Genomic DNA, 13629 nt, shown 5'->3' on the forward strand with positions numbered 1-13629 from the left:
TCTTATGATGGTAATTAACATTCATTGATGGTGATTAACAAATCTTATGTGAATTCCCTAGGTCCAAAGGTAGAAAAGTCTTTGTATTTGAGTAATCACATTCATTGATGGTGATTAACAAATCTTATGAGAATTCCTTAGGTCCAAAGGTAGATAAGTCTTTGTATTTGAGTAATCACAATCTTTGATGGTGATTAACAAATCTTATGATGAATTCAATTCAATTAGATAAGTATCAATGTGCATAAGATACACACCCACATGGCAACCCAAAGTCTTAAGGTATCACTATTAACTCTTTCATGCTCCAATCATAAAGTGAATTGCCCAAGTTCACCCTTAGTTGGGATAGTTCACAAGGAACTGAGTCATTTAGATCTCCCATGATGAGTCTCACTCATCATTTGAATGCCCTATAATGTGACCTTTGGACTAGATAATAAAGAACATATACAAGTAGTAACAAGAATACCTCAAAAAGTCTCTCTTTATTAATTGAAGAAATAAGACAAATATACAAAATGATATTAAATGAGCATATGGAAACTACATTTTGAACGCAAAGCCGGCTTGGGCTTGGCTTTTTCCAAAAGCCCGGCCTGTGAACAAGTCAGCCTACCGTAGGCCCTTACAATTCATGATTCTCATATTATTTGGATTTACATCTCCACCCCCCCCCCCCCCCCCCACCCCCCCAATGTACCTGTCCTCCTCTATGTTTATACTTTATACCAAAGGAAACAAAAGAAAAATAGATATCGCATATTACTAAGGGAGTATTTGCAAGTATGTCATGATATTGTCTTCAAAAAGACTGCCCATCAACAAAACGCAAGGAAGGGGGAGGGGAATTGTTATTCGCTCAAACAGTTGGGCCTATTCTGATTCTAATTCTAGATCTCTATTCCTGCAAACTAAACATACCCTTAATTTTTTATCTTCTAATTCCATATTTTTTTAACTTGTTTTTTTCCAATCGCATGTCTTGCACATCAAAAGTATTGCTGCTGCCAAGTTGCAATTATGCAACTAAGTTTAAATTTGTTCACGAGCTGGGCTTTGGGCTTGAATTACACTATTTCCGAGCCCATTCAAATTTTGGTAAAGCTAAGCCCAAGTCCAGCCATGAACAGGTCTCCCAACATGTTGTCACCCCAACTTTTATAATATATCACAACATAGTAATATAATATAATTGGGCTTATTTAAAAAGTACATGCTCTATCCGAAAAATAACTGGGCTTAATACTTACGGACCGAGCCCGCGAGCCTCCAAAGTCAAAATGGGTCGCCCCATGACCAAGGTAGCGTCGCTATCTCGCTGCTATATAAGCTCTCTTCCCCACCAACATGATGGTCTCGTTGTAGGGTTTTTGCGTCGCCGTTCTCAAGACCTTACCTACAGCAGCGGACGAAGGGACAGACTGAAGCTTCTCCGCACAGATGGTAAATCGAAATGCTAGTTCTGTCTCACCTTATCCGTCATTTTCTTCCCCTACATCTCCATTGTTAAGTAGATCATATTGGTGTAGAAGCCTAGTTTTAGACATTTTGGATGATTTGAATCTTCAACAACCAGTTTGAAGGCTAGCGTTTTGTTGCCTTGGGCTTTCTTTATGGTTCTAGGGCCGTTTTCACAATAAATCATCTCATAAATGTATTCAGAAAGCCAATTTTGCTTTGTATTAAGTTAGATCCAGGCAATTACGTTTATATTGGTGTCTAATTATATTGATTGTCTCTGTTAAACACATTTCGTTTATAGTAAGTTTTTGGATTGATATGTCATAAGATACATGATTTATTTGTCGAATTAATAAATTTCAGGCCCCGAAAAAAGGCGTAAAAGCACCTGCAGCACCTCTGAAGAAGAAACCGGTAATTCGTGTTCTTGACTTTGGGTGCATAAGCATTTTTTACTGGCTCTATGAGTTGATTCTACCGTTTGTTGTTTGTTTATTTATAATTCGAGATTTGGGGGTTTTAGGAGAAGGTGGTGAATCCATTGTTCGAGAAGCGTCCAAAGCAGTTCGGCATTGGCGGTGCATTGCCTCCGAAGAGGGATTTGCATAGGTTTGTGAAATGGCCTAAGGTTGTTCGCATCCAGAGGCAACGTAGGATTCTTAAGCAGCGTTTGAAGGTCCCACCTGCGCTTAACCAGTTCACAAAGACACTTGACAAGAATCTCGGTATGATTCTGAAAATGAGAAGATTATATTCATACAGGATACTGCCGTTTCTTAATAGTTTCATGTTCGGGTATAGTGTGTTTGGGTATGGTCACAGTGTCTTGATTAAGCCTTTGGAAGTTCTGCGGCACCTGTTAGCAAAATTGATCTGTTAATAGTTGAAGGGGTTAGAAGAGCTAGGGGCAAACTGAAGTGGACTTAATTGGAAGTTGGGAGTAGTAAAAAATGATTTAAGCAATAAGCACCCATAATTTAATGATGGATATGTCACTGAACATAATGTAATGATGAAACAGGACAAGGCTTGGGTGACGATGGTAAAGTTATAATGGTAAATTCATGGATTAATGCAATTCGTTTGCCGGGGTAGTGGATCGTCTTAGATCATAATTTCATCATGTGTATGTGAATCTCTGAATTCTTGTGTTGTAATGGTCCTAATGGAAAATTCAACGGGGTGCTTGCTAACCATAACATCATAAACTAGATTTTCTTTAATTCTCAAAAATGCCTCAATATGGTATAAAAATGTAATATATTTAAGAACCAAAATTATTTACTGAAATTTTGTATAGGAAATATTTGAAGATTTTTAAATACTCCAGAACTTTCACTAAAAGCATTCTGAAATGCCAAAAGAAAGTTAAACTGTGCTTCTGGTTCCTCTTATTTATAGTTGGAGTATTGGAAGACCTAGGTCCTAGTCAATGGTATGCGTGTTTTATTGAAATTGGAATAGGAATCTCTAGCCCTAGTCCAAGATGTTACAAAGAGTATCTGGAGCTTTTAGTCCTGATCAAAGTATATCATTTTCATTTAGCAGAGCCCAACTATGGTGATTGCATGTGTAAGGTGGCACCAATGTCCAAGGAAATTTATGCTAGTGTATACTTAATAGGAGAATCAGTTTTTTTGGAAAGGAGTTATATGCTTAAATTTAACTTAGAGGTTAAGTGACTGAGGGAAATGCCAATTTTTAAATTGTGATAAAGAAAGTGTTTGAAGTTGTGCCTAGGCGCACAGGTAAGGCACACTTTAAGGTATACACCTTGCCTAGACCCCTGGTGCAGCATTTTGAAAAGGTGTGTCTGGGACACCTTGTGCTTCATCCCAGGTGTGTGCCTTTTCAAAACTTGTGCTTTTTGTTCTTTTTTTATGCCTAGTGGCACCAAAGCTCCAACCTCTCACTTGTATTGTTGTTTATTCATTCATCCTAATAAAAGACATTTTTAAAAGACAGTTAAAATTAAAAAATCATTTTTTGTAGGGATTTATGATTTAAGACCCGAATATGGATTTGTTGGGGTTGCCTCAAGGGGCTTGGTACAAAGGTGGCTTGTAAAATCAGAAATACAAAATGTTTAACATTATCTTATGTTTGATTATTTTCATTCGAATATGTTTTATATGTTATGCTTATGTCTTTTGATTTGAGGTAATAGTTTTTTTTAACATTTGCTTTAAAATTTAAGTTTATATTCTTAACTAATATTATGTTTAACATTTTTAATATTTTTAATCTGGTTCTATACAGCCATGTATTGTTTGCAAACATTCACAAAACTACATGTGTAAAGTTTCCACATGATAAAATCTTGTCAGTTGATTTGTAATGTCTTGTGCATGGTTGGTGTTCACATGACAAGGTTTGAATGTTGGTATTGGTGTAAATGTCAGTCTTCCAAATATTCGAAACATGTCGAAATGTAGAAATCGACATGGTTGTAAAATTGTGAAATGTGCAAAAATATACAATGATAATATTTTTATGAAATGATAAAGGGAGCATAGATACACACTTTTAGATTGTTATGTTGTTTTGAATCATCAACCAGAGCCAAAAAAGCTAATGTTAACAGACAAAATATATGTTGTGAGGTTGTATTTTATCTTCTAAAAAGCTAATGTTAACAGACAAAAGAGCTAAAACTACACAATAATGTAAGTTCAAACATGTATTGTTTGCAAACAATACATGAATATGTTGACTTTATTGGCAAATATGTTGATTTCAGTAATAATTTGTGTTGGTAATTTGGTATCCATAGAAGTAGAAATATTAGGAATTATGTCAACATTTTTAACCATGCATCTTAGGTATATATTCAACCACAAAAATCCTGTTATTTATTTATGAATTTATAATATGAAATGCAATGATGATTAACCATAAAAGTAATGATTTGGGGAAACTTTTGGCATAAGCTTTAATGTTCTGCATTCATAAGTTTTTTCTTGAAGATTTTCATTTGACATCAGTTTTTTCATTTTGCCTGTCCACTGAAATGTTTCCTAAGAAACTTGCTTCTATTCTCTTGCCTGGCCTTCCCATGCCTTTGTGTGGCTGCCATTGTAATGGGGCCTGTTTCTGAAGTTCAGCTTGCATAGATGATTTTGCTCCCCATGTATATCTGCATATATGATTAAATAGATTATATCCATTGGTTTATTTTCTTAATCTATTCAATTCTTTGTATTCTATGGTGTGTCAATATGCCCCGCTTTATTGAGATGGCATTAAGCTTATGTGAAACTACCTTTGTTAAACCCATCTACAGCAACAAGCCTATTCAAAATGCTTCTCAAGTACAGGCCTGAGGATAGAGCTGCAAAGAAGGAGCGTCTTCTTAAGAGGGCCCAGGCTGAGGCTGAAGGGAAAACTGTTGAGGTTAAGAAGCCAATTGTTGTGAAGTATGGACTAAACCATGTCACCTATCTCATCGAGCAGGTATGGTTTTAGCTTGTTGCACACATATACTTTATCTTTCTTGCCATTTAGTTGTAATCTACTTTTTAAGTAATGTAACAATGGTTTTGCTATTTGTTTTACAGAACAAGGCACAGTTGGTTGTTATTGCGCATGATGTGGATCCAATAGAGCTTGTAGTTTGGCTTCCAGCATTGTGCAGGAAGATGGAGATACCCTACTGCATTGTGAAGGGGAAATCACGCTTGGGAGCGGTACTGTTTTCTTCTGATTTATTATCTCCTTATCAAAGATATTTTTCTAATCAAATATTGATTTATATATCATATCTTTTAGATTGTCCACAAGAAAACAGCAGCAGTGTTGTGTTTGACCACGGTAAAGAATGAGGATAAGTTGGAGTTCAGCAAAATTTTAGAGGCCATCAAGGTCGGTTGGAGTCTGATTGCTCTGTCCTATTTTACCGACTGTATTTCACTACTTTTTTTGACACTAATTTTCGTTACAGGCCAACTTTAATGACAAGTATGATGAATACCGGAAGAAATGGGGAGGTGGTATTATGGGCTCCAAATCTCAGGCAAGAACCAAGGCAAAGGATAAGCTTCTTGCCAAGGAAGCTGCACAGAGAATGACCTAGGAGTGCTACCGTTTTTTTTTTCAAGTATCATATATGTAACCTAGAAGAGGTTTTGCCTATTTTTCTTTTAGTTACAAAATCTCCTTGTCATCAAGGCTAATCAATTTTTATGAGTTACCTCATGCTTCATTCACCTTAAACTGCATCCTTCTTTACTTTACCATATTATCTGTGAGAACATTGAGAAGGGAACATTTCATTACACAACATTTCATATATTGAACACTTTACTAGTTCTTTCCAGTCCCTCTTTGAATTAGTAGTCTGTTCTTTGAAAATGTGTTATATATAGCTTATTGCTTGAAAGGAAGGTAGTCTTGATTCACAGGGAAAATCTATGATGCTGGAAAGATAATGGTATAGGAAGAGTTTTGACCAATCAAAACCCACCCATGAATTTTGATAAATAACACCTGATTGGCTACCACATTTATTATTCGAATTGACTGGTAATAAGTTTTTCAGATATCATATCATTTCCATATCATAATTAAAAACCTTAATTCACATTCTAGTATTGGCGGCTCTTTTTATGCCAGTTAATTAAAAACCTTAATTCATATCATTAAGCCAGTCGATAACCCTTTCCCCAATTGGCCAGCGTCAAAAATTACTGCTATGCCAAATAAAGCATTATCCGTTATTTTCGTGTAAGGGTGTTGGTAATCCCTAATTCTCTACTCACAATTTCCTGGGTCTGGGCATGAATCTCACTGCATGGGGAAGGGATCTGCTGCCAACAGAACGCTTTCAACAGTCCCCAACAGTTAGTGCAGTCTCTCACAGAACGCATTCCGTCATTTGGAGATGTTTAAATGTGCACTGTAATGGCTTGTTTTTGTGGCAGTATCGGGGCAATTTTGTTCCATCTAAGGGGTATTCTTTTTTTTTTTTTTTTTTTTATTTTGAGAAGGGGAAAGTTGGTTGATAGGATTTTGGTTCCCATTGATCAAGAATCTAATGTTTATTTTTCGGATTAATGTGGGGAGTAGGGAAAGTTTATTTTTCCTAGGTAGGTAAGTGATACTCATCTCTTAGTTGAGTAAATAATTTTTCCACTTAGGAGGACAGATGTTAACACTTGAATAAGACAAAAATGTTCATTTTAATAATGGATTTTTTTGACAAATGGTTATTACCTTATTTACTTGAAAAATAAAAGAACATGGATAAATGTAGGGCTGTTCATAACAAGACCCAAACCGACTAAATTGACCAACTCAGTCCAATCCATCCCGAATTGGTCGATTTTTCTTCAGCACTGGTCAGTTTTGGGTTACAGAAAAACATAAACCGATGGTTCGATTCGGTTTCGATTTTCGTGTGTGAAAACCGAAACCGAACTGACTTAGATATATTATATATATCTAATATATTTCAGTTTTAATATATATATATATATATATATATATATATATATATATCAATTTTAATATATATTTGTGGAAATATATATATATATATATATATATATATATATATATATATATATAATTTTTTTTATTTCAGCTTTATTTCGGAAATATACATATTATATATAAAATTTCAGTTTTAATCCATCAAATCATTTTTAATTTTCAGGCATCCAGCCTTCGCTTCTTAGACTTGAATCTTTACCGTTCACACCGGGAGAATCATTCACAAAACCGACCCAAATTGACTCAAACCGACCAGGTCGGTTTTACTTAGTATTGGGTCGATTTCGGTTTCATTTCTAGGTAAACCAACCAGGTCGGGTCGGTTGGAAAAACGCCAATAAACCGACCCAACCCAACCCATGAACAGCCGTAGATAAATGCACTTACCTAGGTAAGTGTTTTCTAGGAAAAACTTACCTAGGTAATTGCATTTAATTGGGTAAATAACTTACCAAAAAGCGAACGGGGCCCAAGTATTGGTTATTTACTTCCCCCATGAGAAAGTTATTTACTATTAACCAACATTCCCCTTCTCAAAATCCAAAAATTAAACATGCATTAAAGAAAAAAGATAAAAGTATGGGTGGCAAAAGGGTGAATTGGGTTTGGTTGGATGTGGTTGGGTACCAACTCACCCATGAATGACCCATAACCCACAACCCACTATTGACCCATTATAATAGCTAGTTTGTGGGTTAGAAGCCACCCATCTTTATTTGTTTGAAATTTTAAAATTATGTAAAGTATCTTTAATGAGAAAAAAAGGCTTTGGATTTCAGCTAAAAGCCTTGAAACCATATAAAATATAGAAATAATAAAAGGGAGAATGACGGTTAAGCCCAGGGTCAGAATTTGTAGGCTCAAAGTACATTTGGGGTAGGTGCCCGCTCGGAATTGATGCCAATTCATAGGCAGGTATGGGTGCATAGAGTGTGGGTTTTTGACCTTTTGAATGTTTATAGCTCTGCAGTAGAAATCAAAAATCTACATTGAGCCTGTCCGTAATTCTCTGATAATATATATATATATATATAAAATTGTAGGAAATGCATAAAATGATAAAAAAAATCAACAAATATATGCTTGAGAAAAAATTAGAAATTCCATAAAAACCCAGAAAATGATAAAAATTTAAAACATTATATATTCTAACTCAAAAGTTGTAGAAAGGCGGTAAGGATTTGATGCTCGAATGGTTGTATTGGTATTATTGATCTTATGTGATTTGATGGTAACAAACTCATTGAAGATAATATGACTTGAATTCCATAAAAACACAAAAAATGATAAAAATTTAAAACATTATATATTCCAACTCAAAAGTTGTAGAAAGGCGGTAAAGATTTGATGCTCGAATGGTTGTGTTGGTATTATTGATCCTATGTGGTTTGGTGGTAACAAACTCATTGAAGATAATATGGCTTGAATTCAAGTATGTAGATAATCACAAGAATCTCCCATGTTTGAGTAAGTGAAGATAGAAGAAATGTGAAATATTCCCCTCATAGAAAGTTAAGTTTAAGAAGTTTAAGAATCATATCTCTTAGGAACTTAATGTAACAAGCAGCAAAGATATTCATATTGGGTTCAATATAAACCTAACTTGGTTAACCCCAAAACTTAGAGATGAATGGTTAACTTAGGAAGGGCCTTAGGCATTTATTGAATCATAACATAAGTGAAACATCACAACAATCTATTTTTTAAAATTTAGGAATCCAAGGAGTTGACTCCCTAACCTGAGTTCACATCTGCACCCCACAGTACATCCCCACCGGTATTGAAAGCATCTCCTGATGATGACATCATCGATTCTGATACCATCATCGGGAGATGTTCCAAATACATGGCAGGAATGTGCTTTGGGGCGAGACATTGTGGGGCGGAGATGTGGTCCCCCCTTACTTTAGGTGTCAATCACTTGAGCTTTCCACAGTTGTCTGTACAACAGAGCTTGGCAGAGCAAATAGTTAACTAGTAGAGATAAGCATTTGACTACTTCATGCGAGAAAGTTACTAACAATTGTTCTTACTTGACCATTTGAATTACAACAGCTCTTTCCTCTTTAAGTAAGCTTTGAAACTTCTTGAAAATTATTTATAAGTTTGGTTAATTTTTAACAAATTAAAAATAGCCATAACCCTAGATATATAATTCTTGAAGAATGAGAAAGAACTCAAGTGGTAAAAGTAAGATTCAAAGGGTTTAGTAAAAAAAAAAACAAAAGGGGAAAGGTGGGGAAACCAAAAGATAGATTTATTAAGCTTCACATGTGCTGAAAATAGTGAACTGGAAAGTGTTGAGTGAGGAAGGTAGAGATTTTAGTGATTCCAAAAAAAAAACCTATTAAGCCTAATTCCAACTATGAAAGGTTTGGATAGCACTTGCAAGTCTATTTGATAAAACATTTTGTTGGCACCTGTAAGTTCAACTATGAAAGGTTGTATTGACACCCGAAAGTCATACTATGTAAAGGTTTTGCTAACACCTGAAAGTTCAGCTAGTATAGTGAAAAAATCTTAGGTAGTATACTTGGGGAATGGGGAGGAGGATATAGGTTGGATTTAGTCGGACCCCTATAAATGTTTGGTATTTTTATGTTTTATATTATTGCACTTATGATTATTTGTTAGACCATGGTTTTTAAAACCGAACCAGTCAGGGGTCCGGTTATCAGTTCGAACGGTCTGACTGTTCAACTTGAACGGCTGGCATGTTCTGACAAAAAAATTTAAAAATTTGAAAAATGGTCAAAACCGTTTGAACAGTTCTAACGGTTAACTAGCCGATTCAGCAATTTGCTGACCAAAATCAACGGTTTTGGGGAAAAAAGCGATTTTGGGGAAAAATGAAACTGGTCAAGTGACCAGTTCCCGGTCCAACCATCTGGTCTGGTTTTGAAAGCCATGGTTACAACTAGCCATTTATCTTGCAACATAGCATTCACACTCACTCATTGGAATCAAAATACATTAATCGATTGAAGAACACAATTCACCCCCTCTTTGGTTTGCCACTTCGGATAACAAGGATGATTGCGCCAAAAAAAAAAAAAAAAACTGTAAGGAGAATGACTTTGAATCCATTGAGAGCAAGGGTTATGGTGCTTTCGACTAGGGAGGAGACAACACAAAAGAAGTAGAGGCTAGAGGAAAGGGGAACGAAGGAGAGGATGATGCGGAGATTAGGATATTGGTAATAGAGTAGACAATTAATGGAGCTAGAGAGAGGGTCACAAAGGGAGGAAGAAAGGGCGAGGTAGTCACTTGAGGAGGGACCGAGAGAAACAACTGGAATCAATGACAGGAGAAGGGGAAGGGAAAGAAGAGATGGTAGATGTGTATGTGTGATTGACTCTATCTTCTTGTGGTGGGAGTTGTATAGAGGCGGTGAGGAGTAGAAGTGAAGACTATATATATATATATATATATGATACGAGAAATTCCATCATAACCCTTTTTTTTATCCTAATGGGTTATTTGACTCATGTTGACCCAAATGATATATGGGTTGGTGTGGGTGGGCTTTAAGGAGGGTGAGTTGGGTGGGTCAACATTGTCAATTCTAGGTAAAATTATTAAAATGCCCATTTGTAGTTTGATGGAGTGAGAGAACAAAAATAGCATGTTAAAGCACCATATCTCGTTTGACAAAAGAAATGATTAATTATATAGCAGGACATAAATATTAAATCCAAATACAATGTAGTATATATGATTAATACTTTGTAAACGTGCATAACACATGCTCTTACACTAATTATATTTAAAAAATAAAAATAAAAATTTTACTAGTGATAAGTCAATCTTCTTAAAGAGGTTTTTCCTTCATGTAGATGCACCAATTTTCCAAAGAATTGTGTAGATGAGGGTGACTTCAAGGGGGCATTCTTTTTTGGATTTTGAGAGGGGGAAAAGTTGGTCAATGGGATTTTGGTTCCCATTAACCAAGAATCTCATATTCATTTTTCAGATTAATGTGGGGACAAGGGAAAGTTTATTTTCTTGGGTATGTAAGTGATACCCATCTCCTATGTGGGTAAATAGTTTTCCCACCTACGAGAAAGTTGCTAACACTTGAATGGAATAAAAATGCCCCTTTTAATAATAAATTTTTATGATTAAAATGGTCATTAAATTATTTACTTGAGAAATAAAAGAATATGGGTAAATGTATTTACCTGGATAAGTGTTTCCCATAAAAAGCTTACCCAGATAATTGTATTTACCCGGATAAATAACTTATTAAAAAATGAACAAGACCCAAGAAATTGGCCAAAAAATACTCAGGTAACAATCATGTGTTGAGAGAACGGAAACACACTGCACATGGGCTCGCGAACTTAGGACTTAAAAGGGAGATTTTTTTTTTTTTTTTTTAGCTTTAAATCTCCATGGGAATTGATTTAATATTGCTCTAAGGGTTGGGGCTTTATCCCGACCTATTTGCCTTTCTTCTTACCAAAGAAGGAAGTCCTAAGTCCATATCTATTACCAACCTCTATAAGTAACAATGATTTTAAAATGGATTCTTATCTCTTACACATTTTCTTTTTAATATTCATTCGTATGGGAATACACGTATGCTGTCACGTATTGAATGGAAGTATGTATGAGAAAAATTTGAGGAAAAAAGGTATTAGAAATCTCTAACCTGACTGTTTTGTAACACCCATCAAGTATGATTGGCACTTGGCATTGCACTTGATTGAGCAGCTGTGCAAATCTGTATATAATCCTTTCCCATTGTCCAAGCTATCAAATGAGCAACGTGGCTATCTTTGAATCTGGTGTAGGTATAGAGCTTTTCTTTTCTATGGCATAAAAGGCAATAAATCAATTAAAGGAAGAAAACAGAAAATATAGAAAGACATCATACAAATACAAAAACTAGAAAAATCAACTAAAACGACTACTATTATCACAACTCCTGAACTAACTACTGAAGCTCGAGATCAAAAGGATTTCATCGTCATAAATAAAAAAAAGGAAAATTTCTTAAACTATATTAAGTTTTAGGAAATGGACTAAAATTATCTTTACAAAATCCCCTAGGTTTTTTGATAAATTGATATTGCCCTTAAATGTTGACAAAAATATTGAAATGTCTAATTTCTATTGGCCATTAATAAAAATGGGAATTTTAATCGTTTCATTCGTTAAAACACACTGATTTTTGTTTCCAAAATTACCCCTCGATATCCTTTTTTATTTGTTTTATCATTTCTCCCATCGGTCAAAACACCCTGATTTTAACTTTCAAAACTATCCCTCACTTTTTTCTATTTAATTGCTTTACCATTGCTTAAAATCTATTAGTGTTTGTCTTGAAATCCCTGATTTTTATTCCAAAATTACCATCCCTCACTTTTTTCTATTTAATTGCTTTACCATTTCTTAAAATCTATTAGTTTTTGTCTTGAAAGCCCTGATTTTTATTCTAAAATTACCTTCACTATTTTATTACCATCTATGTGCTTTACCCTGTAGTTGTGTTTATTAATTTATTTTTATTGAAAACCAAAAGAATAAGGGGTGATCAGGTGGAAAAATTGGTGAACATAAATAATACAGCTTTTTAGATGCTTGGCATTAATGGAGCTCTAAATGTTTTTGTGCTTCATATTCAATCATATTCAGTAATTTTCTGTTCACCTCAAGAAGTTTCAACAGTAATATATGTGAAAATCATACTCAATATCATCTTTATCACAATTGCAAAGTTCTCTTATTTCTTTCACTCTTTTAAGTTGTCAAAATGCAAGAGGAGTTTTGGTTTAATTTCACACCATGTTTTAATTTAGAATTATGTATTCCATTGATATTCCTTCCTATTTAATTAATTTTAAGTAGTTAGGGTTTTAGTTTAACAGGTTTAGATTCATAAGTTTAAAGCAATTTTTTTTTGTCTTTTGGTTTAGTTCAATATTTAATTCTGTGTCTTTAATAAATTTACATTCACCCAAATCAGGTTTGTATTATAAGTTTTAGGCATTTTTCTTGTGTTTTGTAATTTGTAAGTTCTAACACACTTGATTCTCTTAATCATCAATGAAAGACCCCTAAAAATTACCAAAACTTAGTGCTAATTCAACATGAAGATCTAAGCTGTTTGTTTTCAACATCATGCACTTGCAACTTGCAAGCTAAGGGCATGTTCACACGGTTCATACAAGTTCTTATGGAGGGATTGCTCTTATTGAATTACTTAAAAATATAACAGGCATGATCCGTTTATGGACATGGTAGTTTATTGAGCTGTTCTTGATTTATTCCTTTCCTTATACACATACACGAGGTACATATACAAATTACAAGCAGCTGTTTACACTTTTTCCATACTTACACACATATACAACTCTTTATATTATATATTAAATGAAATCCTTCATCATATTTTAACTCACTTTTGTTTTCTTAACCTTACCGATCCTACTTAAATAAGATTAAAGAAATTAAAGTATGATTTCATTTTGGAACAAAACTTCAATAATTGAACAGACTGGTACTAACACAGGCACATGCAGTCAATCAACCAAGTGGCTACATCCAATTTAGTTAAGATCTATACCTGATTGTGGTTGGTCATCCATTGGTTCAAATATCCTGTGAGCTACTCTACTAGTATCCTTTATAATTCTTTAAATTTTCAAATAGGCACCATGCCTTTGGCAT

General features: G+C 34.5%; 1 protein-coding gene across 1 annotated transcript; it reads left to right on the top strand.

The window, feature by feature from the left end:
- Positions 1-1285: 1285 nt before the first annotated feature.
- LOC148862409 (large ribosomal subunit protein eL8y-like) lies at positions 1286-5779 on the top strand. The gene is made up of 7 exons (XM_088981462.1): positions 1286-1446; positions 1828-1878; positions 1988-2189; positions 4748-4917; positions 5022-5150; positions 5233-5325; positions 5405-5779. Exons 1-7 carry the CDS (start codon positions 1444-1446, stop codon positions 5534-5536), a joined length of 780 nt encoding a protein of 259 aa, XP_088837588.1. The 5' UTR covers positions 1286-1443; the 3' UTR covers positions 5537-5779.
- The last annotated feature ends 7850 nt before the right edge of the window (positions 5780-13629 follow it).

Source organism: Nelumbo lutea, chromosome 3 (assembly GCF_056320005.1).
Source record: "Nelumbo lutea isolate HS-2025 chromosome 3, American lotus-T2T, whole genome shotgun sequence".
Lineage (NCBI taxonomy): Eukaryota > Viridiplantae > Streptophyta > Magnoliopsida > Proteales > Nelumbonaceae > Nelumbo > Nelumbo lutea.

Coding starts and splice junctions, on each gene's coding strand:
- LOC148862409 (XM_088981462.1), top strand. Junction 4,918..5,021: donor TCACCTATCTCATCGAGCAG/GTATGGTTTTAG, acceptor TTTGTTTTACAG/AACAAGGCACAGTTGGTTGT. Junction 5,326..5,404: donor AAATTTTAGAGGCCATCAAG/GTCGGTTGGAGT, acceptor TTTTCGTTACAG/GCCAACTTTAATGACAAGTA.